The 27,797-nt window shown below is 42.4% G+C and overlaps 1 protein-coding gene across 1 annotated transcript in view; it reads left to right on the top strand.

Annotated features, from left to right (window-relative positions):
- Positions 1–12,268, top strand: part of LOC140715316 (bifunctional 3'-phosphoadenosine 5'-phosphosulfate synthase 2-like) — an 86,547-nt gene extending 74,279 nt beyond the window's left edge. Inside the window, exons 10-12 of the mRNA XM_073027353.1 lie at positions 507–775; positions 5,462–5,691; positions 8,998–12,268. Coding sequence (XP_072883454.1) covers positions 507–775; positions 5,462–5,691; positions 8,998–9,139 — 641 coding nt within the window. The 3' untranslated portion in view covers positions 9,140–12,268. The remainder of the gene's footprint in view (positions 1–506; positions 776–5,461; positions 5,692–8,997) is intronic.
- Positions 12,269–27,797: the final 15,529 nt, after the last annotated feature.

Here is a 27,797-nt window from a genome sequence, read left to right on the forward strand (position 1 = left end):
CAAAGTGAGTTCATAGGTTGTGGGAACAGTTCAGTGAGTGAAGTTATTCCTTCTGGTTCGAGAGCCTGATGGCTGAGGGGCAATAACTTCCTGAACCTGGTGGTGTGCGTCTTGAGGCTGTTGTCCTTTCTCCCTGATTACAGCAGCGAGCAGAGAGCGTGGCTTGGATGGTGGGGGTCCTTGATGATGGATGCTGTTTTCCTGCAACAGCACTCCGTGTGGATGTGTTCAGTGTTGGGGAAGGCTTTACTTGTGATGGACTGGGCTGCATCCACTATTTCTTGCAGGATTTTCAATTCAAGGGAATCCTTGCCTTCAATGAAATGCAGGGGAATATTTAAAGGCGCAAAGCAAATGCAAGTTTCTGTGTCTGTGCTTTGAACAGAAAGAATTTATTTTGGAGTGCTACGTATACAGTGACTGTGTTGAGTTAGCCATGAGAAAATTAAGAGCTGGTCATGGTTCCTTCACAAAATATTAATGAACCTTTCTTTTGCTTACTGCAGATGCTGTCTTTGCGTTCCAGCTCCGCAACCCTGTTCACAACGGCCATGCCCTATTGATGCAGGACACCAAACGCAGACTTCTGGAAAAGGGCTACAAGCGCCCCGTCCTGCTCCTGCACCCGCTTGGTGGCTGGACGAAAGACGACGACGTCCCGCTGAGCTGGCGCATGAAGCAACACGCAGCAGTGCTGGAGGAGGGGGTGTTGGACCCGCAGTCGACCATTGTTGCCATCTTCCCATCACCAATGATGTATGCTGGGCCAACAGAGGTGAGTGAGGTGTTAAAAGAAAGGAGGAAGCACGTTAAAACCTGGCACGCACAGGATTTTGGTGCTGGATTAGCAGATTTTATGGATTATTTATATTATTATTATTATTAATAATAGCCTGACATATATTTGAATTCACATTTTTTTTTTGCATGTAACACATTCTTAGCAAACCCAGTAAATTTAAAGGCATCAAAAGAAACAGGATCACAAGTAATTTAAAGACAGTGTGTGAACTGGGGGCCCCAGTGAGTTGGGATGGTGGTAATTGGGGCCCAGTAAGTGAAGAGAGTCCAGGAACCAGGACCCCAGAGAGTGGTAGTAACCAGGACCACTCAAAGTCTGAAGGGAGCACAGCAAAATTAGCTGCTATGCCAAATTCTGAAGCTTCAGACTTTCTAAATTTAGTGAACTTTGTTGCACCAGTGGAGAGCTGAGCCATCCTACCACTCTCTGCATGAAGCCGTGCAATTATAGAAGCTGCCTGAGGCTGTAAAGCTGATCCCTACCCTACATTCTTCACTCACAGCCAATCAGAGGATGCTATTTGTTGCAATGGCCTGTTATTCATCAGGTAACTAAGGAATGCAGTCAATCTAACAGCACAGGCTGATTGGATCGCTCAGTGTGCTCAAAGCACGTAAACATAGCTGACTTTTATACCAGCTTTCACTTATGAAAACTTCCTGAGGTGCCTCACAGGAGCAGGTTCAGGCAAAACATTGGCACTGAGTCAACAGAGGCCAAATTAGAACGTGGAATCACAAGAGACTGCTGATACTGGAAACTGGAGGAAGACACAACATGCTGAGTGGGTCAGACAGCATCTGTGGAAGGAAGTGGACAGTCGACAGTTCGGGTTGAGATCATTCACCTGGTCTGCTGACGAATTGTGTATGATTGTTGGCTACAGTGAAATCAGTCTCAAGGCCCACCTACAGGAAGGTTAACTCTCTCCTTGACTAAATGCCTGTGAGTGCTGAAGGCTCTCACTGTGAGTTTTTGTTTCAACCTCTGGCACAGCCGCTAAACATTGATGTGGAAAATGAAGTGACAGACAAAGTATCATTCTTTCTGATGGTACAAATGCCTGAGTAACTCTATTGATGAATCCGGTTATCCATCAATATTCAAATAGTCTTTCTAATTTCTGGAAAACCATGGAATTAATTGACTGTGTAATTGAGTATTGGGCAATGGGCCTGTTTCTATGAAGGGAGTTTACAGAGATAGGGCCATATAACATGGAATAAGACGTTTAGGCCCCACTGGGTCTGTACCATCTACCCGTTACATAAATCCCATTTTGTTCTCGCCATGTTTCCAACATTTCCTCCCCAGGTGCTACCATCTACCTAGTGGCAATTTACAATGGCCATTTAACGCACGACTGCTTGTCTTTGCATTGGGAATGGAAACCGGAGCACCCAGGGAAACCCCAGTCAGGGGTAAATGGGATTTTAGGGAGGCCTGGATCTGCCCAACAGAGTTTTGGAAGAGACGCTTATGGAGGTGATATAAATATAAAAGATGGTGTTTAGGAGGGTTTTTAATTAGTCTGAAGGTAAATTGAAGTGAATGCAAATCAGGAAATGAAAGGTTGTTAATCCATTTTACTTTAGCCATCTAATTTAGTACACAGAAGATCAGTGACTGGGACAATTGAGTTGGGAATCAGCCCTTAATCTAAATCACCTACATTCCAATATTTCATTCTAACATCTCTTGCAATGCTAACTGTGTCTTAAACATCTTAGGTCATTGGTTCCCAGCCTTATTTATACCATTAACCAAAGGGTCCGTGGACTCAAGCTTAGGAACCCTCTCTTACAGATTTATCTTAAATGCTCCAGTGACTATGAAGAAATTTCATCATTCATCAAGAATGCAGCTCCAGCAATTGATGCATGTCGGAAGTGGAATTTAGATCAAGAGATTATAAGGAATCAGAATAGGAGCATAAGTGGGCCATCCAGCCCTTTGATCCTGTCCCATCATTCTACAAGGTTTTGAATCTCAGTGTTATCCCCTGCTTTCCAAAACAAAATCCATCGCTGGTTCCAATGGATATATGATTCTTCAACGGAGTCTGGAGGAGAGAATTCCACTGGTTCAGCTGAATGGATTCCTCTTCAGTTCGAAACAGCTTCTCTCTTATTCTCAAACTGTGTCACCGGTTCTTGCTCTTCCAGTTTGATGAGTCATCATCCCTGCACCTAGCCTGTAGAACCATTTAAGAATTTTGTAAATTGTGATAATATTTCCTCTTAACCTGATACACTCTAAAGAATGAACTGGTACCTTGGTATATTGATTTATTGTTTTCATATGTACGGTGAAAAACTTTGTTGTGCACGCAACCCTTACAGACCACTTCATCAGGTCAATACACTGAAGTAGTACAAGGGAAAAGCACTATCAGAATACGGAATAGAGTGTTAGGGAGAGGCAGCAACAGAATGGGGAACATATTGCCAATAAAATCCTAATGTGCTAACATGAAAACCCAGCAGCACTTCAGCCATCTGGTTTATCTTTTCTCCACTCTTTCTATGGCAAGTACATACCTTCTCAGTTAAAAAGATCGAAAGTGTACACTATATTCCAGATGTGGTCTCCCCAAGACCCAATACAATTCCAATAAGGCTTCCTCATTCCTGTAATCAAACCCTCTCATAATGAAGTCTTACACCATTTGCCCTCTGAATTGCTTTTTCATCTACATGTTGGACTTCATTGACTTATGCATAAACACTCCTTCGTCTCCTTGAATGTCAACACTGTTTAACAAATCCTCTGTTTCTTCATTATACGTGTCAAGTGGATAACCTCACAGTTTTCTACAGAATATTCCACGTGGCATGTACATTACTGTGCAAAGGTCTTCAATCTCTGATTGGAGCAAAGGATATTGGGAATGGTGAGGGTGGAATGTCATGGGAGGGGTGTGGGAGAGGTGGCAGAGGATGGAGGGTGCAGACACATCCAGCCCTGAGACACCAGGCAAGCTCATTTGATTGTGAACAATTGGTTTATTGATCATTACAGAATGTCTCTCTGGTGCTTCCTACTTTTGCCCCTCTCTCTTCCCCTTTTCCCAACCATAATTCCTCTCCCCCAGCCCCCTGTCCACTCTCAGTCCACAATAGAGACCCATATCAGAATCAGGTTTATTATCACTCACATCTATCATGAAAGTTGAGGGTTTTTTTGCGGCAGCAGTCCACTGCAATACATAAAGTTACTACAGTACTGTGTGAAAATCTTAAGCACCCTAGCTACACACACACACGTGTGTATGCGCGAGCACGCCTGAGACTTTTGCACAGTACTGTGGTTGTGCATTTTCAGCTTGACTGTATCCCCTTGAAACACGTTCTCCGCCATATCCAAAATTCCAACAATCTCTGAGTATGTGTTGTCAGAAACCAAAAACATTGACAAAATCTGAATAAGAATTCCTCTGTAAAAAATAGAATAAGGGGTAAGTATTCAGTTGTCATGTCCTGGGATTTTGGTTGGTGATAGAGAGGAGTGAGATATTTCCATGTGTGTAAATTGTAACACATCATAATGATGTGCTTATATGAATGATTTTACATTGACATATTAATTCAATTTTAGCTCTTCATATAAGATAAATTTCTGTGAATCAGAAGCAGAATATCTTGTGATATCTAGGTGATCTGGAGAGAGCCCATAGCTGGAAATGTAGACCCTTGCTGTCACATAGATATTATCACTGGATATCCTGAGGTCATGTAAGACACTATATAAACACAGTCAGACTATCTTCTCCGGATATGGAAAACTGTAAATTAAACAATCAGTTAGATAATGGACTAGATGACAAACTACCAGTCACCATGAATGAATAGTGAATGGGTAGACAAACAGAGACAGTACCAAACTAAATATTTATCTTAGTTAGTCCTGGCCCAAAACGTCAACTGTACTCTTTTTTCATAGATGCTGCCTGGCTGCTGAGTTCCTCCAGTATTTTGTGTTTGTTATTTACATTACCTGCGGGATTAATGATCTCCTCACACAAGACTGAAAATCATACTGCTGTGAACTTGACCGTTCTGAAGGTCACTGATTGTTAACTAAAATAAAATTGTTTGACTTCCGGCTTCGTAGCTTGGGAAGAGTCACCAGACTGAAATTAGGCTGAGAAGTAGCCAAAGAAAATATTGGATATGAGAAGATTTAGATTTATGGGACGCTTGAAGTGAAGGTAATGCTCATTGTGAGAATTAGAACACAAGATAGTAGGATATAGGAGCACAGTTAGGCCATTTGGCCCATCAAGTCTGCTCCACCATTCCATCATGGCTGATTTACTTTTCCCTCTCTACGCAATTCTCCTACCTTCTCTCTGTAACCGTTGATGCACTTACTATGGCATCGGCACAGGACCTATCAAAGTGCTTCCTCTGTAAGGAGTTTGTCCATCCTCCCTTTGGAATGTGTGGCTTTTCCCCGACTGCTCCGCTTTCCTCCCACAGTCCAGAGATGTGCCAGGTAGGGTAATTGGTCATTGTAAATTGCCCCGTGATTAGGATAAGGTTAAATCAGGGTTGTCGGGGCACTGATGGGGCGATGCCTTTCAAAGGCCAGAAGGGCCTATTCCACACTGTATCTCCATATGAATAAATATATGTGTTAACCACTCTTTGTCTGCAGGTTCAGTGGCACTGCAGGTCCCGAATGATTGCTGGGGCCAACTTCTACATCGTGGGCCGCGATCCCGCTGGCATGCCCCACCCCATTACCAAGAAGGACCTGTACGAACCAACCCACGGAGGGAAGGTACTGAGCATGGCACCCGGTCTAACCTCTGTGGAGATCATACCATTCAGAGTTGCTGCGTACGATAAAGATAAGAAATGCATGGACTTCTATGACCCAGAGAGGTGAGGAACTACAAGTACAAGCAATCAACTCTACTTTGTGAACCTGAGATGAGGAACTGTGAGAGCTTTCTAAAGGCATAATCCATCCCTCTGTGTCTGCACTGAACATCCCTATTACTAATCCTACATCAATTCCTTTTATATTTTCCTCTCTTTCTCATAAATACCACCCTTCCCCCCACCCAAAATTATACCACACAAGGAGATAGTTGCAATGGCCAATTACTCCTACCATCCCGCATGTCTTTGAGAAGAGGGAAGAAATCGCAACCCTGAGAGACAAGCCAGGCGATCACAAGGAGAATGTGCAGACAGACCCAGAGGCCGGAACTGGCTATAAGCTGAACCATAGTGCTTCTGCTTTAGTACTACATAATAGAGGTACAAGTCTGGCTTTCTAATCGTAAGGTCATGGCCAACTAGTTCTCTAGCGTCCCATACCAAGCCTGAGGACAGATTTTTGGGGCATCCATATTCTGATATATTCTTCAGCCATATCACTGTATGGATGCCCCAAGTTATAGCATTCACAAACTAAGCCAGCTACCATTTGCCTGCCCTTGATGAAACAGTGATAGTCATGCAACTGCTGAAGACCCTTTTACGATTTTCAATGCATCCCAAATTTGATTTCAAGTTTCAATGAGATCCGCGCTTCCCCCCCCCCCCCCCCCACTTATTCTTTTAAACTCCAGGGAGTACAAGTCCAGAACCATCAAACATGTTAACTCTTTTATTTCCCGGATCATTCTCGTGAACCTCTTCACAGAGACAGCCTCTCTGCTGCATTGCAGAAGAGCACAGAATGCAAGAGAGTTGGCCACATCTCAGTTCGGGGAGGGGGGTAGAGGGGGAAACATGGTGGAGTTCCTACCTGACAGCTCCAGGAACCTGATCTGGCCTCTGGTGCAGTCTGTGAGGAGTCAACACGTAAGGGTTTTCCTCCAAATGTGTCACTTCTGTTCCTTACCCCAAACATGGGCGATTTGGCCACTGCAGATTACCCTTGGTGTGTCGCTGAGTAGCCGCTGGTCATTTCTGGATGGGGGTAAGGGAGGGCACTGAATATGAGCGGAAAGGAACGTGATGAGATGGGATTGTGTCAGGTTATTGTAAATGATAACATCCAGGTGCGAGTAGCTGGGACAGAGAAATGGGTCAGCATCATCTAGATGGTCTGAAAGGCCTGTTTCTGTGATGTAATGATCTTTGAATCTATGACTCTAGTGTTCGATGGCTAGTGTGGTCACCAAGCACCAAAGAGACTGTCTCCAAGAGGCTATCTCCGGGTGCTCCAGTCCAAATTTCCAAAGATGTACGGTTAGAGTTAGTGAGTTGTGGACATGATATACTGCTGGTGCCAGAAGCCTAGAGACACTTGTGGGCTGTCCACAGCACAGTTCCTGCACTGTGTTGGTCGTTTATGTCTGACTGGAATTTGATGCCATGGAAGTGCATATCTACAGAACTGCTTTCATCAGTTTTCTGAGTTGCCTCCTGATAAAACTCAATGAGATTTGTGATCCTTGATCTCCCCTGCACAAAACCACACAGACTCGTCCAAATCAGTCTCTATCTTTCCAAGTGAACAAAAATCCTGTCCCTCAGAATCTTCTCCAACAACTTCCTTACCACTGATGTAAAACAATTCACCTGTAATGTCTAGGCTTAGCTGTACTGCCCATTTTGAACAATGGGACAACATCTACTATCCTTCAATCTTCGGGAACTTCACCGTGACTAATGAAGATGCAAAGTTTGCCCCAGAATATCAACTCTCCCTTAACTCTCCACTCTCCACATTTTCCACCCTAGCGAATATCAATGAGAGGGATTCATTTTGGAGCTCACTCATAACCCCTGATCCAGGTATACGTTGCCCCTCTATCCCTGAGGGGTCCTATTCCACCCTCTTAATTCTAAGGTCCTTATAATTCTACTTGTACTCATTTCTTCACCACCCTATCCACATGAGATTCCACCTTCAGGGAACTGTGCACCATTATTCCTAGATCACTCTGTTCTACTGCATTCCTCAGTGCCCTACCATTTACCATGTATGTCCTTTTTTGATTAGTCCTACCAAAATGCTCACACTTATCAGCATTAAACTCCATCTGAGATCTTTCAGCCCACTCTTCTAACTGGCCTAAATCTCTCTGCAAGCTTTGAAAACCTACTTCGTTATCCACAACGCCCCCTACCTTAGTATTATCTGCATATTTACTAATCCAATTATTATCATCCAGATCATTAATGTATATGAGAAACAACATTGGACCCAGTACAGATCCCTGAGGCACACCACTAGTCACCTGCCTCCAACCTGACAAACAGTTATCTGCCACTACTCTCTGGCATCTCCCATCCAGCCACTGTTGAATCCATTTTACTACTTCAATATTAATACTTAAGGATTGAACCTTCCTAACTAACCTTCCGTGTGGAACCTTGTCAAAGGCCTTACAGAAGTCCATATAGACAACATCCACTGCTTTACCCTCGTCAACTTTCCTCGTAACCTCTTCAAAAAATTCAATAAGATTTGTCAAACATGATCGTCCATGCACAAATCCATGTTGACTGTTCCTAATCAGACCCTGTCTATCCAGATACTTATATATACCATCTCTAAGAATACTTTCCATTAATTTACCCACCACTGGCATCAAACTGACAGGCTGATAATTGCTAGGTTTACTCTTAGAACTATTGGTGCAGAAAGGAATTTAAACCAGTTGTCACTCTCTGCCTTGTTGGCATGATAACTATATTTCATGATCGTACACAATCACATTTTCTTTTCTGGCAGTGTTGACAAGATGGAGTTTGCATTGATTTGGTCTGCAGATTTTAGAACTGGGTTATTTATTGAAGAAATTATTCAGTGCACATATATTGTCACTGGGCAAAAAATTGCACAGCACAAGATTTTTTCACACACTGGTCTTACAATTTAGAGGGAACATGGCCTCTTAGTTTCCTGTTTGGACTAATCCTAAAAGTGTTTTTATAGAATTGGGCTCCTTCCTTCTTCTTTTGATCATTTAATTTTGTGAATATTGAATCTTTAATAGTAAATAGTTAATGAAATATCTGGCTGACAGTTTACGTTTACTCAGGTGGAATTAAACTTGTGCAGCCACACCAAAAGAAATTGTAATGGAAGATTGAATCAAAACCAGTGCATATTCACCAGCTGTGCATTAGTGCCTGATTTGAATTGCCAGGTTTATTCTCTTGTGTCAGATGAGAATTGTGAATGTCAAGTAATTTTATTTTTAATTATATTTTACTTTATTTTAGATCGCACAGTTTTGATTTCATCTCAGGCACCCGTATGAGACAACTTGCCCGTGAAAATAAAAATCCGCCCGACGGCTTCATGGCTCCTAAGGCTTGGAGGGTGCTGACTGAATACTACTCCTCTCAAGAAAAGAACAATTAATATCTTATTTTGAACAAACACAAAATAATGCCACACAACAGCTAGCTGTTTCCTTACTTGCTGTGTTCTTTCTAGTCTCGTAATTCATGCAATGTTTAAAATTTTTATTCAATTTGATTTACATACATTAACAGTCAATTTCCAAGTGGCTGAATGAAGACCTAGCTGGAAAAATAGGTTCTTTTTATTCTGATTTTTAAGTGCTTATTTATTCTTTCCTTTAATGTGTTTAAATAACAAAAAAAAACTGGTCTTTTGCTGTAGCCATTTATTTCATTTTACACGTCATTTTCGGACTTTTTATACAAAGTTCCTTTTCAAAGTGCTGATGGCAACACTGTTTTCAAAGTGTTTCCAGTTGGTGGTTTTGCAAAGAAACTAATTACCCTCAAGACGGGACATGTTTAGTGAAATCTTGTTTTAAAGCGTCAGATATGTCATAAAGTCCTTTGTAATTTTGTATAGAACCTACGGCAGGTATAAATTATTTTACCCTCGCTTGACATCACTTACAGCATTCCCCACTAATTTCATCTTTGCCACTTGAATTAGATGCTGCAATGTTTTGAAGTAATTTTAAACCGATGTCTTTTCTACCAGCAGCTCAGTATTTAATGATCTGCAAATTATACATCATTGTTCTGGTTACGGGGAAAAGAAAATTTGTTCTGGTCATCAGTTTTTACAGAAGTGTTCATGCTGTGCTCTTGTAAAGAACTGTCTCCTAATAACCCCAGCCTCATTCTCATTAAATATTGACTTTGGAACTGAGATGATGAAAAAACAAGGCCATACTTCAGAACTCTCCTGACAGCGTTTGGTACCTGAAAAAGACAGCTGTAGAAGTTCTAATGGATTTTAGACCATAAGACATAGGAACAGAATTAAACCATTCGGTCCATTGAATCTGCTGCACCTTTCAATCATAGCTGATTTATTTTCCCTTTCAACCCCACTCTGCTACCTTCTACCTGTAAATCTTGATACACTTACTAATAAAAAACCTATCAAGCTCTGTTTTAAATATACCCAATGACCTCACCTCCACAGATGCCTATAGTAATGAATTCCCCAGACCTCTAGCTAAGGAAATTCCTCCTCGTCTCTGTTCTTAAGGGATGTCTTTCAGTTCTTAGGCTGTGCCCTCTGGTCCTAGACTTTCACCACTATAGGAAACATCCTCACCACATTCTCTCTGTCCCGGCTTTTGAATATTCAATAGGTTTCAATGAGATTCCTCCCTCATTTTTCTAAGTTCTGGCAAGTACAGGACCAGAGCCGGCAAACACTCATCCCGTGTTAACCCTTTCATTTCTGGGACCATTAGACCCTGTCTAATGCCAGCACATCCTTTCTTAGATACGAAGCCCAAAGCTGCTCACTATATTCCAAATATGGTCTGATCAATGCCTTATAAAACCTCAGGATTTCATCCTTGCTTTTATATTCTAGTCCTCTCAAAATGAATGCTAACATTGAATTTGCCTTTCTACTGACTTATCCTGAAAGTTAATCTTCAGGGACTTCTACATGAGGACTCCCAAGTCCTTTTGCACCTGAACAACTCCCTGCATGACCATACACTTCCCTATACTGTGTCCCATCTGCCACTTCGCACATTCCTAATCTGTTCTGAATCGTTCTGCAGCCACCCTGCTTCCTCAACACTGCCTGCCCTTCCACCTATCTTTGCATCATCCATAAACATGGCCCCGAAGCTATTAATTTCATCATCAAGATCATTAACATGTAACATGAAAAATAGTGGGCCAAACAACGCCCTTGTGGAACACCAGCAGCCAACCAGAGAAGCCCCCTTTATTCCCACTCTTTGCCTTCAGCCAATCAAATGTTGATTATATTGTAATTTTTTTTGATACTCAAACACATTCAAAAGCTATTAACATTTATCCTAATAACTAGGAAATGTGAAAGTTAGTATTTTTTGTCAAATGGTTAACCAAAATTGCATAAAATTATAGACAACTTAATACATTAGAGTCAGGCAAAGTAATATTTTCTTTGTCCTTCTAAATCTGTATCCTACTGTACAGTAACAAATCCTCTGTTAGTTCTGAGCTGGAGCAGAAGCCCAGAAGCAATTTTGCCATTATCCTGACTTCAGTGTCTCATAGCGATTATGCACACACATGTCTGGGACTTTGATTTAAACAACTGAATGCCAGCAGCTTTAAGCAGAGAAACTGACAAAAAGTAGTCACATAGTCCCAGAGAGTTCTAATTTTAATTCACAAGTGACTAATGCATTTACTTCTCAGTTGTAAAGTTTCCTGCTTATAAAACTGTCACATTCAGCAAAGGCACTGTCTTGTGATTCTGAGGTAAGCAGGGATGTTATTTTTGCCCTCCAGCTTACCTCAAAACATTGTATTTGCATTCACTTTTGGAACAGAGTCACACCATGCCAAATGAAACTTTCTAAGCATGAGTTTATGTACTTTCATTAGGACCAGCTGGTTGTTGAATCCCTGACACACTAGGTTTGCAGTTCAGGTAGCCAAACCTACTCACCATTCCTCCTCACTCTGCTCAAATGTGTGGGAGTTATTCCTCCTCACTCTCCTCAGATGTGATAACTAACTATCGAGCGACATCCCACTTCGGGAAAGGAAAGCTCGATGCTGCAAATCATTTTCTTTTGAGGTCTCTTGTGGCTGGGTTGTAGGCAACTTTGACATTGGATTTGTGCAGGTCCACAATGAAAATGTTCCTTTTCGACAAGTGAGAGCATGACACGAGAAAGGAAGGGACCAACTGGATGAGAAATCAAGAAAGAGGATGAGAAAGGAAGGAAAGGCTGAATTGAATGTGTTTGCCGGCAACAGACTTTTCAATTTTATGTCATAATGATTAATGGCTACAACAAAATGCAAAATTTTAAAGTATACTTAACTTCTAGAGAACACTGCTTAAGCTTTAATCAACTGAATTCATTAGTGCCTTTCTCACAAATGACCAGAAATGTATATTTATTTTCAGAAATGAGCTGGCTTTTACACTGTGCCTTAGCCAATACCTGCCTTCAATGCAATTTCTGTATATCATATTGCTAAAGCTTCATATTAATATAATCTTGCGCTGTTCATATGAATAAATATTCAATAATCAGTGTTGTCTGCAACTTGCCTTGTTGCTTAGTACAGATCGTTTGTAACTCCCGGAATCTGTTTAGCGAGCCAATGTGAGATCAGACTCTTTTGTTTCACTGAAGCAAAGACCACCCACCGGCCTCTGTTCCTCTGGAATCGTTTGCAAATAATTCAACACAATTATCCAGTTTTGCATTTTTATTTAAATTAAACCTCACTGCCACGCCCAAAGATAAAGCAACTTCACTTTCATTTATATAAGACAGAAAGTTCCATTTGAAATTTAGAACAAAAACTGAAAATACACAGCAATACCATCTGAAGTGTACAGCTAGTGGCCACTTAATTACCTCCTATACCTAATAAAGTCGTCACTGAGTGTCTGTGGCGGTCCTCTGTTGCTGTAGCCCATCCACTTCAAGGGTCAACATTTTGTGCATTCAGAGATGCTCTTCTGCACACCACTGTTGTAACGCGTGATTATTTGAGTTACTGTTGCCTTTCTGTCAGCTTGAACCACTCTGGCCAATCTCCTCTGACCTCTCTCATTAACCAGGGATTTTTGCTCACAGAACTGTCGCTCACTTGATGGTTTTTTTTTAAAAACACAGAAACATAGAAAACCTACAGCACAATACAGGCCCTTCGGCCCACAAAGCTGTGCCAAACATGTCCTTACCTAAGAAATTACCTAGAGTTACCCATAGCCCTCTATTTGTCTGAGCTTCATGTACCTGTCCAGGAGTCTCTTAAAAGACCCTATCGTTTCCACCTCCACTACCGTTGCTGGCAGCTCATTCCACGCACTCACCACTCTCTGCGTTTAAAAAAAAAACTTACCCCCGATATCTCCTCTGTACCTACTTCCAAGCACCTGAAAACTGTGCACTCTCGTGCTAGCCACTTCAGCCCTGGGAAAAAGCCTCTGACTATCCACATGATCAATGCCTCGCATCATCATATACACCTCTATCAGGTCACCTCTCATTCTTCGTTGTTCCAAGAACAAAAGGCAACATTCACTCAACCTATTCTCATAAGGAATGCTCCCCAATCCAGAAAACATCCTTGTAAATCTCCTCTGCACCCTTTCTATAGTTTCCACATCCTTCCTGTAGTGAAGCAACCAGAACTGAGCACAGTACTCCAAGTGGGGTCTGACCAGGGTCATATATAGCTGCAACATTACCTCTCGGCTCTTAAACTCAATCCCATGATTGATGAAGGCCAATGGACCACTGTGCTTTCTTAACCACAGAGTCAACCTGCACAGCTGCTTTGAGTGTCCTGTGGACTCGGACACCAAGATCCCTCTGATCCTCCACACTGCCAAGCATCTTACCACTAATACTATATTCTGTCATCATACTTGACCTGCCAAAATGAACCACTTCGCACTTATTTGGGTTGAACTCCATCTGCCACTTCTCAGTCCAGTTTTGCATCCTATCAATGTCCTGCTGTAACCTCTGACAGCCCTCCACACTATCCACAACACACCCAACCTTTGTGGCATCAGCAAACTTACTAATCCATCCCTCCACTTCTTCATCCAGATCACTTATAAAAATCATGAAGAGTAGGGGTCCCAGAACAGATTCCTGAGGCACACCACTGGTCACCAACCTCCATGCAGAATATGACCCATCTACAACTACTCTTTGCCCATGAGCAAGCCAGTTCTGGATCCACAAAGCAATGTCCCCTTGCATCCCATGCCTCCTTACTTTCTCAATAAGCCTTGCATGGGATACCTTATCAAATGCCTTGCTGAAATCCATATACACTACATCTACTGCTCTACTTCTCACCATTCTCTGTAAACTCTAGAGACTATGGGAAAATCCCAGGAGGTCAGCAGTTTGTGAGATACTCTAACCACCCCATCTAGCGCCAATACAAAGCCATGCTGACTATCTCTAATTAGTCATCTTGTAATTCCTGCCTCTAGGAATATTGCATAGTAATGTGCCCACCACTGATGTAGGTCTCAATGGTCTATAATTCCCAGGGTTATCCCTACTCATTTTTTTGAACAAAGGAATAACATTTACTATCCTTCAATCATTTGGTACTATTCCTGTGGCCAGTGAGGACGCAGAGGTCATTGCCAAAGGTGCAGCAATCTCTTTCCTTGTTTGCTATAATAACCTGGAGCATACACCATCTGACTCAGGGAACTTATTTATCCTAACGTTTTTCAAACGTTCCAGCATATCCTGTTACTTAATGTTGATATGTTCTAGCATATCAGCCTCTTACGCTGTCCTCACAGACATCCTGATGACAGGTCTTGGTCCAAACTGTTGATTGTTCATCGCTCACTTATGCTGAGTTCTTCCAGCACTTTGTGTACGTGATGAACTCCTACTGTCACTTGCCGTGGGGTTCTGCATTTTCCCAGTTAATAGACAAAAAGTTTTCAATTCAATCCTGCAAGCTCCAAAGAACATAAAGTACTCCAAAGGAGTCATCTGCACTATTTAATTTCTATGATATCTGGCTGAGGAGGTGGGTTCAATTTGAAATCCCTGTTTAGGAAGGAAAACATACAGTGTAGTGCTATAAGATTTGGTATTAGGACCACTACCCTTACTGATGCTTAATTATGACCAAGTTTTGGGTATTCAGGATATATTTAGAAGTTTTCAGATGTTACCAAATTCAGAAAGATAGTTAACAGTGAATGGGTTACATTACGTTATTGGACATGGACAGACTTCTGAATTGACAGGGAACATCCAATGCAACAACTATTGATGTGATTAATTCCATAGGGAAGAATGAGGAGAGGAATACGAGTTAAATGTTATAAATTATATTGAAAGGAAAAAAAGAGACTTCATGATTTATACATTTGATGTTGTGGGATTGGTTGAGAAGGCTGTTAATGGTTCAAGGTGCTTGGCTTTATAAATAGAACTAATGAGTACAGGTGGTACTGAATCTTTATAAAATATTGGACAGTGCTCAGCTTCATATTCTGCTCACCTAAATTTAGTAAGGGAGTACAGGAGCTCAGAGCACAAAGCAAGCTGCTGATGGAACTCAGCCGGTCAGGAAGCATCTGTGGAGGCAATGCGATTGTTGATATTTCGGGTCAAAACCCTACATCAGGACATTCACAACCTCATTATCAGGGAAGTAGGATCTCATTTATATACTGTAGATATATAGATGAACTGGGATTACTCTCCCTGGAATAAAGGGAGATTTTGAACTCTTGAAGGATTTTGACAATATACTAGCAAGAAGCAGAAGGGGTAGGAACAGGAACCCAAATGCACTGATTCAAAGAAATGGAATGCCCTGGTTCAGGAGAAGTTGCACTTTAAACTAAAACAATGCCAGTAAACCAGAGTAGAAATTTCTTTATTCTGACACTTAACTGTCGTGGAATTTTTTGTCTTTGCAGCAACAGTACAAGGCAATACATAATAGTAGAAAAAAGCTGTGGATTACAGTAAGAATATATATAAACTAGTTAAATTAAATAAGTAGTGCAAAAATTAGAAATAAAAGGGTAGAGAGAGATAGTGGTTATGATTCAGAAATCAGATGGCAAAGGGGATGAATCTAATCCTGAATCATTGAGGGTGTGCCTTCAGGCTTCTGTACCTTCTTCTTGATGGTAGCAATGAGAATAAGGCATGACCTGGGTGATGGAGATCCTTAATGATAGATGCCCTCTTTTTGAGGCGTCACTCCTTGAAGATGTCCTGGATACTATGGAAGCTAGTGCTCATGATGGAGCTGTCTAAGTTTACAACTCTCTGCAGCTTACTTCTATACTGAACTGGAGCCCCCCCCTCCCCCACCCCACATACCAGACGGTGATGCAGACAGTTAGGATGCTCTCCGCGTGTTTGGTGACATACCAAATCTGCTCAAACTCCTAATGCATTATAGCCACTTGAACTAGAAACATAAACTTTGTTTCCCTTTACATAGCTGCTGCCTGACCTGCTGAGTGCTTCCAGCCTTTTCTGTTTTGTTATTTCAGATTTGCAGTCACGACTCCTCTGATCTGCAGTGGGGCACAGTTGAAACAATCATCAAGGTCTTCTAATGATATCACAAGTCTAGCCGGTAAATAGATAAAATGTACAGGCCTTGTTCAACCACTGGCCTTGGCTGAATTATCTGATTTCTGCTGGAACGAGATGTGCTGTAGGTTGGCCTTCGTGCTTTTGGATGAAAAGAGAAAGACATTGTTTTGTTGCTAAAGTTGAATCGGCCACCTCCGTGGGATATACACATACCCAGCAGGCAAAAAAAGGCAATAGACTTCACTGTGTTGTTACATATAAACCCACTGTATTGAGGAAGGGACAAAAAGATTGTAAATATAATTATGACACTCAATTAATCTAATTATCATTAGTAATCTATTAGCTTTTAGCTGTGGTGAAACATCTCCAATGTCATCCCGTAGTTAAATAATTCCCAGAGACATCTATTCCTCAGGATTATCTGTTTGCTAAAAACAAAGAGCAAGATAATGGCCCCAACCTACCTGATCTATTGTGCTTTCTGTTCCGTAGTCCAGCAAAACAATCAATGCCTTCTCTCAGGCTAGACTAGACGGTCCACACTAGACCGGATAATTTTGAAAACGCCGGTTTCACATAAAAATGATAGACATCCACACTATGTGTTTTTGAAAATATCTCTATCTACACTGAAACGGAGATTTCAGCGAATCTCCTCCTGCTGCGCGTGCGCAGGACACATCTACCGAAAACAAGCAACGTGTTTGGTGTCGAATCTCACTGTAAAAGTGCACGTTTGTGTAGTTACAGACTAGAAAAACTTAAAATGACGGACAGCTGTTGGCTCTCGTGTGGGAGAAATTAAAACTAAAAAAAAACAAATACTGGAGCGTACGGAGGCAACCGACAGGGAGTTCATGGACAGTATGACCCGGCTGACGACGAACATTGAAAAACTGACTAACTCTGTTGCATTAATAAAGCACCTTGTTAAATGTGTAAAACATGTCTGCATCAGCGTTATCTTGTATTTCCGTACAATGTTACATTAGGCTGTTACACATCTATTGTCAGAGAAGTACTTGCATTTTGTGTATGACGTTTTATGCCTGCTTTGAAAGGGAGAATATAACTACAGCTGTGAAGATCCCTGCTGCTCCTGGTGACCTTTTGATTTCTGGCTCGGAGGCCGACGTCAGGCGGTCTTTCAGGAGGGTTAACCCTCGTAAGGTGCCAGAACTCCAATGAAGTGCCTGGTAAAGTTCTGAAAGCTTGTGCCAACCAACTGGCAGGTGCAACCAAAAACATTTTCATCCTCTTATTGCTACAGTCAGAAGTTCCCACCTGCTTCAAGAGGGCAACAATTATACCAGTGCCCAAGAAGAATAGTGTGAGCTGTATTAACAACTATCATCCAATAGCACTCACATCTATGGTGATGGAATACTTTGAGAGATTGGTCACAGCTAGAATCAACTCCTGCCTCAGCAAGGAACTGGACCCATTGCAGTTTGCCTATCACCACAATAAGTCTATAGCAGATACAAGCTCAATGGCTCTTCACACAGCCTTAGATCTTCTGGAGAATACAAACACCTATGTCAGGATGCTGTTCGTTGACTACGGCTCAGCATTTAACACCATCATTCCTACAGTTCAAATTGATAAGCTACAAAACCTGGGCCTTTGTATCTCCCTCTGCAGTTCAATCCTCAACTTCCTAACCAGAAGATCATAATCTGTGTGAATTGGTATTAATAACACCTCCTTGTTGATGGTCGGCACTGGTGCACCTCAGGTGTGTTGCTTAATCCACTGCTCTACTCTCTCTACACCTATGACTGTGTGGCTAGGCATAGATCACATGCCAACTATAAATTTGCTGATGATACAACCATTGTTGGCAGAATCTCAGATGGTGAAGAGGGTGTACAGGAGTGAGAATCTCAGATGGTGAAGAGAGGGTGTACAGGAGTGAGAATCTCAGATGGTGAAGAGAGGGTGTACAGGAGTGAGTGGTGTAGCAGCAACAACCTTGCACTCAGTGTCAGTAAGACCAAAGAGCTGATTGTGGACTTCAGAAAGTGTAGGACAAGGGATCACAAACCAATCCTCATAGAGTGATCAGAAGTGGAGAGAGTGAGCCATTTCATTTCCAGGGTGTCAAGATCTCTGAGGATCTAACCTGGTCCCATCATGTCAATGCAGCCATAGAGAAGGCAAGACAGCAGCTGTATTTCCTTGGGAGTTTGAGGAGATTTGGTTTGCCACCTAAGACACTGGAAAACTTCTACAGATGTACCATGGAGGGCTTTCTGACAGTCTGCAGCTTTGTCTGGTATGGGGGGAGGGAGCTACTGCACAGGATCGAAAGAAGGTACAGAAAGTTGTAAAATTAATCAGCTCCATCTTGGGTACTAGCCCCCGTAGTATCCAAGACATCTTCAAAGAGCAGGGTATCAGAAAAGCGCTGTCCATCATAAGGACCTCCATCACTCAGGACATGCCCTCTTCTTGTTGTTACCATCAAGAAGGAGATACAGAAGCCTGAAGGCACACACTCAGTGATTCAGGAACAGCTTCTTCCCCTCTGCCATCTGATTCCTAAACGGACATTGAACCCATGAACACCACCCCACTTGACATGTGCAATTGATATTAAACCTGATTCTGTTTATGAAATCAATTCTCCAACTAAAGAAGGCCAACACCCAATGCAGCTTCTTAACCACCCTATCAACTTGCATGGCAACTTTGAGGGATGTTTAGATATGGACCCCAAGAGCTCTCTGTTTCTCCTTACTGCTTAGGATCCTGCCATTAACCCAATACTTTGCCTTCAGGTTTGACCTTCCAAAGTGTATCACTTCACACCTTTTCACATTAACCTCATATGCCAATTCTCAGCCCAGCTCTATCAATGTCTCATTGTAACAACCATCTAGGCTATCCACAACACCATAACCCTTTCTGTCATCTGCAAACTTATTAACCCACCCTCCACTTCCTCATTGAAGTCATTTATAAAAATCACAAAAAGGGAGGGTCCCAGATTGGTCCTGCAGAACACCACTGACCTCCAACCTTCAGGCAAAATTCACTCCATCTGCCTCCAACCTCTGCCTTGTTTCGCCAAGCCAATTCCGAATCCACAAAGCCAGGTATTCTTGGATCCCACGCCTCCTGACCATTTGAATGAGCCTACGAAAGGAAACCTTGTCAAATGCCTTACTAAAATCTATACACCCCACATCTATCATTCTGCCTTCATCAATGTGATCTGCCACATCTTCAAAGAATTCAATCAAACTTGTCAGGCATGACCTTTCCATGCTGTCAAACCCTAATCAGACCATACTTCTCCAAATGCTCATAAATCCTGTCCCTAAGAATCTTCTCCAATAGTCTGCCCACCATTGACATAAGATTCACTAGTCTATATTTCCTTTACTCCTGTCATCTTTCTTGAACAAAGCAGTAACATTTGCCACCCTCCAATCTTCTGCTACTACTCCTGCAGCCAGTGAGAACACAAAGATCATCACCAAGGACAGAGTAATCTCTTTCTTGCTTCACATATTAAACTGAGGTGTATCTCATCTGGCCCCAGGAATTTATCTATCCTCTTTCTTAATATCAACATGTTCCGATATATTAGCCTGTTCTACACTGTTCTCACATTAGTCAAGGTTGATCTCACTGAGCAAAGTATTCATTAAGAACCTCCCCTAACTCCTCGCACTCCAAGCACATTTCCTCTTTTAACATTGATCGGTCCTACCTTAACTTTAGTCATCCCCCTGTTCTTCACACTTGTGTAAATCATCTTGAATTTTTCGATAATCCTACTGACCAAAGCTTTCTCATGTCCTCTTCTACATCTCCTAAGTACCTCTTAAAAGCTCCTTCTTGGCCACCTTATAACTCCCTAGAGACCTGTCCGATCTTTGCTTCCTAAACCTTAAGTAAACTTCTTTCTTCTTCCTCTACTTCCTTAGGAGTTTGTGGAGATTCAGCATGGCATCTAAAACTTTGACAAACTTCAATGGATGTGTGGTGGAGAGTATATTGACTGGCTGCATCACAGCTTGGCATGGAAACACCAATGCCCTTAAATGGAAAATCCTACAAAAAATAGTGGATATGGCCCAATCCATCACAGGTAAAGCCCTCTCCATCACTGTGCACATCTCCATGGGGTGATGACAGCAGGAAAGCAGCATCTACCATCAAGGACTCAAACTACCCAGGCCATACTCTATTCTCGCTGCTGCCTTCAAGAAAAGGTACAGGAGCCTCAGGACCCAGTCACTAGGTTCAGGAACAGTTACTAACCCTCAACCATCAGGTTTTTGGGGTTATCAATGTGAATATTAAAATCATCAGCAGTGACTACTCAGTCAAGGTCAATGCAAACAATAGACCGTAGCTCGGCAAAGTCATCAAGAACAGTATTTTGGTGGCCTGCATATGGTTAAAAATAAAGCACAATGGGAGGATTTCAACTGAAGAGCAAGATATTCAAAAGATGCAAATGTTCCATATGATATCTGCTTATGCTGATAAGAATTATTAAACAGAACGGCTATTCCTCCCCATCATTTTTTTTATCCTGGTCTCACTTATAAAACTGAAATTAGGCGGAGCTGATTCGATAAAAGCTATTGCACTGTTTTTTTGGTCTAGTCAAATCTCTGTTAGAAACATAAAATCAAGACTGTGCCTGATAATTAAGTCATTAATTAAATGTGATTTTCCAGCCAAAGACCTATTAGTAAGGCTAGGTTTAATGTGTTGAAAACATCTTCTGGATTTGACTTTGGCTGATATGGGACAGTTATCAAGGTTTGTAAGTGTGCAGTGTTTTCACTAAAGACACTTTAATATTTTATTGATTATCAAAACAGGAATGTTGGAGGTTACGGGAAAAACAGGAAGAGCAGTGGATCCCACTCCGCTATTATAGCAATAAGGAACCTCCTCAGATCCCGTTCCACTATCATAACAATAAGGAAGCTGCTCTCGGATCCCATTCCGCTATCAGAGCATAGTCCTGCACATGGGCTCATCAGACTACAATAAAAAATGTTAGTGGTTAAGAGAAGTTTGGATAGATACATGGATGGTAGGGGTATGGAGGGTTATGGTCCCAGTGCAGGTCGATGGGAAAAGGCATTTTAAATGGTTTGGCATGGACTAGATGGGCCAAAGGGCCTGTTTCTGTGCTGTTCTTTGCCATGACTCTGTCTCTCTCTAATACAGCTCAATACAATAGTTTGCAGTGAAAGCTATTCTGTTTGTGCTGGGCCCATTAATCTTGAGCTGTTTAATTTGCACCTTGGGACGATCTCTAAAGAAGCAGCCACTGCTTGCATTTGCCAAGAGCTACATTCTGTGTCAGCCAATCATCCCAGCTCCTTCGGAGGAAAGAAAGGAGTCTGAGCTGCAATTGAGGGGTGGCAATGGTTGCACACCATAAGGGCAAAATACTGACCCTGATTTGCCCAAGGTTAACAAGTCAGGAATCACCTCTAGGAAGTGAACCTGGCCAATCGGAGTGTATTACACAGATGTTGATATAAGAATGTAAGACATTAGAAGCAGGAGTAGGCCACCAGACCCTCAAACCTGATTTACATATCTCTAGTGACTCAATCTTCTTTGCCCTCTGAGATAACAAATTCCACGGATTCACTGTCCTCTGACAGAAAAAGTTAGCCATTTTAAATGGCTACCCCATTAATTTGCAACTTGGACTCTCCCATTAGTGGAAACTTCTTAATATCTACCCTATTACGCCAATATATTTCAATGAAATTGCTCATCGTTCTTCAAAACTAAAAAGTACATAGATCCAGCAAGATTAAGTTACTGATGATTATAATTAACAGAAAATTTCAAACTCAAAATCTAGAGAGGAGCTCAATTTCAGTCATCTATGATGATAACTAGCATGGTATTGGGGCAATACAGAGCAGTCAGGGAAGAGATATTTTAAGCATAAAATTGATGTATCCTGTTCAAGAGAGAGCAATAATAGCATTCAGCAGTAATGAGCCCTGGGAGATAAAGTGAAGGTAATTGAAATGGAAAAAGGTTTATGGCAAATCTCTGGAGCTGGATCCTGTTAATGACAATAAGATTACTGAAAGCACTGGAGGGAACTGGAAAAGTAGAAATTTCAGTAACAATTATCCTAACATTACAAATTCAGTACAATTACAGCTGTATTCAAACAACAACAACAAAACACACAGCCTGAACTGTGTTTATCAGGATGTCAATGTACTTTAATGACAATTTTGCACCCTAGAGAATAATTAGAGTTTGTTGATTTAAAAACTGGTTTGGATTTGAGATGCAATATCCAACTTATTTGGCTCTTTTATTCTCTACTTCTAATTATACATTGAAGTTACTAGTGGAATAATACTCTGAAGATCCCAAAGTTTCTCTTTTTTTGCATTTACTGTCAGAGAGGAAAGTATCATGGTGCGATGGATATTCACTTTCCAGGTCCCAGAAGGCTTATTGCTGATCTCAGCTTTCTACTGCAGCAGGGTCAGAGTTGTCTGTGACAAAGTTAAACTTCCAACAAATATTCCCTGCTCATCTTCTTGTTGTAAGCAAGAACCAGACTTCAGTTCTTAATGCAAATTGCAAGCTGTAATCTGAAGCTAAAAGGACACTTGAGCTGTCTGCTAAGAGATGTGGTTTGCAAAGTGAAGTTACTATGAAACTTCTTGTCTGTATTAGCCAAACATCAGACAATGAGGCTATGTTAATTGGCCTGTATTAAACCAGGCAACTACAACTAACTTTTTGCACCATTGCCCTCAGAAGCTTTTAGAACAAGGGTTCCCAACCTTTGCGTAATGGTATTGGTCCATGGGATGAAAAAAAGGTTCAGAACCTCTGTTTTAGACCAACTTTGTAAATTACTTTGTTACAGCAAAGGTATCACATGCAGATGATGTCATCTAGTAGCAAAACAGTATAAATATTAGAAAGCATTGGGGAGTGCTAGAAATGACAGAAAGAAGGATAATATTGTTTGAATTAAAACACAAATACTTTTAAGTCAGTCTTTTTAGATGTTACACTATATTTTTTCCCAGCTAATTCAGCGAGGTTAAAGGTTCAAAGTTCAAAGCAACTTTATTATCGAAGTATGTATATGTTACCATATACTATGTTGAGATTCATTTTCTTGCAGGCTTTAATGGGAATACAAAAGAAATACAATAGAAATGATGATAAACAGACAAAGACTGCAAGGGAAACACCTGGTCTTGGTGGAGTACCTAGCCAAGTACTGAAGAGCTGTGCTGACCAAGTAGCTGGTGTGTTCACGGACACCTTCAACCTCTTACTCCAGCGGTGTGTGTGGTACCCATCTGCTTCGAACAGGAGCATGGTGACCTCTCTCACTGACTATCGCCTAGTGGCACTTATGTCCCTAGTGATGAGTGTGTGGCGAGACTGACAGGCTGCCCCCAGCACAGCCTTAGGTGTGTTGGCTGTTGATGCAAATGTCAGATTTCACTGCAGGTTTCCATATACATGTGATAAATGAATCTGAAATCTGACCCCCATTTGTGTTTACCAATATGTTTCATAAACTACACTGCATTTCTTCCAATTCCTGTGTTTAAACATTTAAAATATTGATGATGATTTGTCATCAGAACACCATAATGAAACTCTACCTGCTGCTGCTTGTTAAATTAAACAGGTTAAATTGGTAATTCAAGTGTAATAAATATGCTTTATGGCTGCACTCAAGGAATAACATGTTTAACTTGAAAATATACTGGATAACAGCTGAGTGAACCAAAATGAAATTCTTCCAGGCAACACACACAAGACACTGAAGGAACTCAGCAGGCCAGATAGCATGTTTGGAAAGGGTACAGTCGAATTTTGGGCGGAGAGCCTTTAGCAGGACTGGAGAAGAAAAAGATGAGGGGTAGAGTTAAAAGGTGGGGGGAGGGGAGGGAAGACACAAGGTGATGGGTGAAACTGGGAGGGGAAGGGGTGAAGTAAAGAGCTGGGAAGTTGATAGGTGACTGAGATACAAGGCTACAGAAGGGGGAGACTGGGAGAGGTCAGAAGGCTATGGAAGAAAGGAAAGGAGGGAGGAGCGCTAGGCAGGGGTGAAGGGCAAGGAAGGGGGATGTGGGCATTACCAGAAGTTCGAGAAATTGGTGTTCATGCCATCAGATTGGAGGCTACCCAGACGGAATATAAGCTGTTGTTCCTCCAACCTGAGTGTGGCCTCATTATGACAGTGGAGAAGGCCATGGATAGACATATCGGAATGGGAATGGGAAATGAGGGCAGGAGGAACCCTATCCCTGGTAGGGTGGTGGGAGGATGGGGTGAGAGCAAACATGTATGAAATGGAAGAGATGCAGTTGAAGGCAGCATTGAGGTGGAGGAAGGGAAGCCCTTTCTTTGAAAAAGGAGGATATCTTTGTTCTGGAATGAAAAGCCCCGTCTGAGGGCAAATGTGGCAGAGACGGAGGAATTGAGAGAAGGGGACGGCGTTTTTACAAGTAACAGGATGGAAGGTGGTATAGTTCAGGTAGTTGTGACAGTCTGTTGATTTGTAATAGATATCAGTAGATAAGCTGTCACCAGAGATAGAGACAGAGATCGAGAAGGTGGAGAGAGGTGTCAGAAATGGACCAGGTAAATTCGAGGGCTGGGTGGAAGTTGGAGGCAAAGAGGACTTCCACATGGGTGCAGGAAGCAGCACCAATGCAGTCTTCGATGTAGCGTAGGAAAAGTGTGGGACGGCCACCCCCATAAGCTTGGAATGTAACCGACAAACAGGCAGCCAAAGCTGGAACCCATGCACGTGCCCATGGCTACATCTTTTGTTTGATAGGTGGAGGAGTGGGTAGTGTTGAGGAAACAGAGAGCCTGCAGAGAGACTTAGAGAGTTTAGCGGAATGGGCAAAGAAGTGGCAAATGAAATAGAATGATGGGAGGTGTATGGTGGAGGAAATAAATGGGCAGGCTATTATTTAGATGGGGAGAGAATTCAAAATGCAGAGATGCAAAGTGACTTGGGAGTCCTTGTGCAAGATATACTAAAGGTTAACCTCCAATTTGAGTCTGTTATGAAGAAGGCGAATGCAATGTCGGCATTGATTTCTAGAGGTATCGAATATAAGAGCAGGGATGTGATGTTGAGGCTCTATAAGGCACTCGTGAGACTGCACGAAGTATTGCGTGCAGTTTTGGGCTCCTTATTGTAGAAAGCATATACTGACATTATAGAGGGTTCAGAGAAGATTCACAAGAATGATTCCAGGAATGAAAGGGTTACCATATGAAGAACATCTGGCAGCTCTTGGGCTGTATTTCCTGGAGTTCAGGAGAATGAGGGGGGATCTCATAGAAACATTCCGAATGTTAACAGGCCTGAACAGATTAGATATGGCAAAGTTATTTCCCATGGTAGGGGATTCTAGGACAAGAGGGCACAACTTCAGGATAGAAGTCCTTTTAGAACTGAGGTGCAGAGAAATTACTTTAGTCAGAGGGTGGTAAATCTGTGGAATTTGTTGCCACAAGCGGCTGTGGAGGCCAAGTCATTGGGTGTATTTAAGGCAGAGATAGATAGGTTCTTGATTGGCCAGGGCATCAAAGGGTATGGGGAGAAGGCAGGAGAGTGGGGATGACTGGAAGAATTGGATCAGCACATGATTAAACTCAATGGGCCGAATGGCCTACTTCTCCTATATCTTATGGTCTTATGGTTTGAAGGAAGTTGGAGGGGCCAATGGAGAAATTATTTAGAGTGAGGACAAGTTCCGCTAGGCGGAGGAGAGTGGTGGTGGAGGGGAACTGGTTGGATCTGGGGTCCAGAAAGAAAAGGAGAGCCTTGAGGCCTTCCTGGTGGGGGATGGAGGGGTATGGGGACTGGACATCTATAGTGAAAGTTAGATGATGGGGGCCAGGGAACTTGAAATCATTGAAAAGATCCAGAGTGTGTGAAGCATCACGGATATAGGTGGGAGGGACTGAACTGGGGTTGGGGGGATAAAACAGAGTCAAGGTATGCAGATATGAGTTCAGAGGGGCAGGGACAAGCTGAAACAATGGGTTTACCTGGACAAGTGGGATTATAGATCTTCAAGGGTTTCAAAGGTTCTTTGATCTGCTTCCGTCTGGTAGGTGCTTCAGATCCCTCCAGACTAAGACTAATAGGCACTGGAGAAGTTTTTTCCCTACTGCGGTCACTTTGCTGAACAGTTAACTGCCGGTTAACTGTCGGCTAACTATTACTTGGATTGCACTACCTGTATGTATAATCTATATTTTCATTTATATTTATCATTATTATTGTCATGAGCAGAGAGACAACATCTGCCGGAAGTAAATTCCTTGTATGTGCTTAGGTGCTTGGCGATTAAAGTCTGATTCTGATTAATGTCAGAGAAATGTATACAATGTACATCCTGAAATGCTTTTTCTTCACAGCCATTCACGAAAACAGTGAATGAATGACAGTTAACTGTTAGAACCCAAAAGACCCCCCCCTCAGCTCCCCTCCCTCCTGCGTGTAATCAGCGGCCAAGTAACAATCTCCCCTCCCCACACTAGGAAAAAGCAATGCATCAGCACCCACCACCGAGCACTCAAGTGTGCAGCAAAGCAACAGCAAAAGCCACAGACACAGTACCCCAAAGACTACTCATTCACCCAGTGTTCAACATGCCACAGGCTCTTCTCTCTCCCTCCCTAATAAGGGAGAAAGAGATGCCTCTGTTTCACACTAACAGGGGAGACATAACAAACAACTCACTGGTTGATGATGTTTTAAGTCCGTTGCATCGCTTTTTCCGAGCTCTGTGCCCAAAGATCTCAGGTCTCTGGTCACGCAGCCAGAGATCTTCTGACTCCCACGACACACTGATTTCCTGCTGGGACACCGACCTTCGATCCGTCTATTGCACAGCCACGGAATCCCAAGCCTCCGGAGGTGAGCTAAGCTTTTAGCCCGCATCCTTGGCATGTTGAATAACACCCAGTTGTGAAATCCTGAGATCAGGTCCCATTCCCGCAAAGAACTGAAGTCAGCATATAACTCCAGGTCAGGGTCTTCAAAAGAATCCTGAAAGGGTTCACCCTCGGGTAGGAGGTAGGAATGGGAGGGGCAGGGTGCAGGAACTATGAGGCTGGTGGCAGTGTGGAAGTTCCTACTTCAGTGAAAGGGGCTTCCCTTCATCCACCGTCAACGCTGCCCTCAACCGCATCTCTTCCATTTCACGCACATCTGCTCTCACTCCATCCTCCCGCCACCCCACCAAGGATAGGTTTCCTCTCATCCTCACCTTCCACCCTACCAGCCTCTGCATCCAGCATATAATTCTCCAGAACTACTGCCATCTCCAACAGGATCCCACCACCAAGCCCATCTTTCCCTACCCCCAAGATGATGCCATGAACATCAATATCTCAAACTTCTGCTACTGGCCCTCCCTCGTTCATCATTCCCCATCCCCTTACCTCATCTCCCTCTGGTGCTCCTCCCTCCTTTTC

Source organism: Hemitrygon akajei, chromosome 23, assembly GCF_048418815.1.
Source record: "Hemitrygon akajei chromosome 23, sHemAka1.3, whole genome shotgun sequence".
NCBI lineage: Eukaryota > Metazoa > Chordata > Chondrichthyes > Myliobatiformes > Dasyatidae > Hemitrygon > Hemitrygon akajei.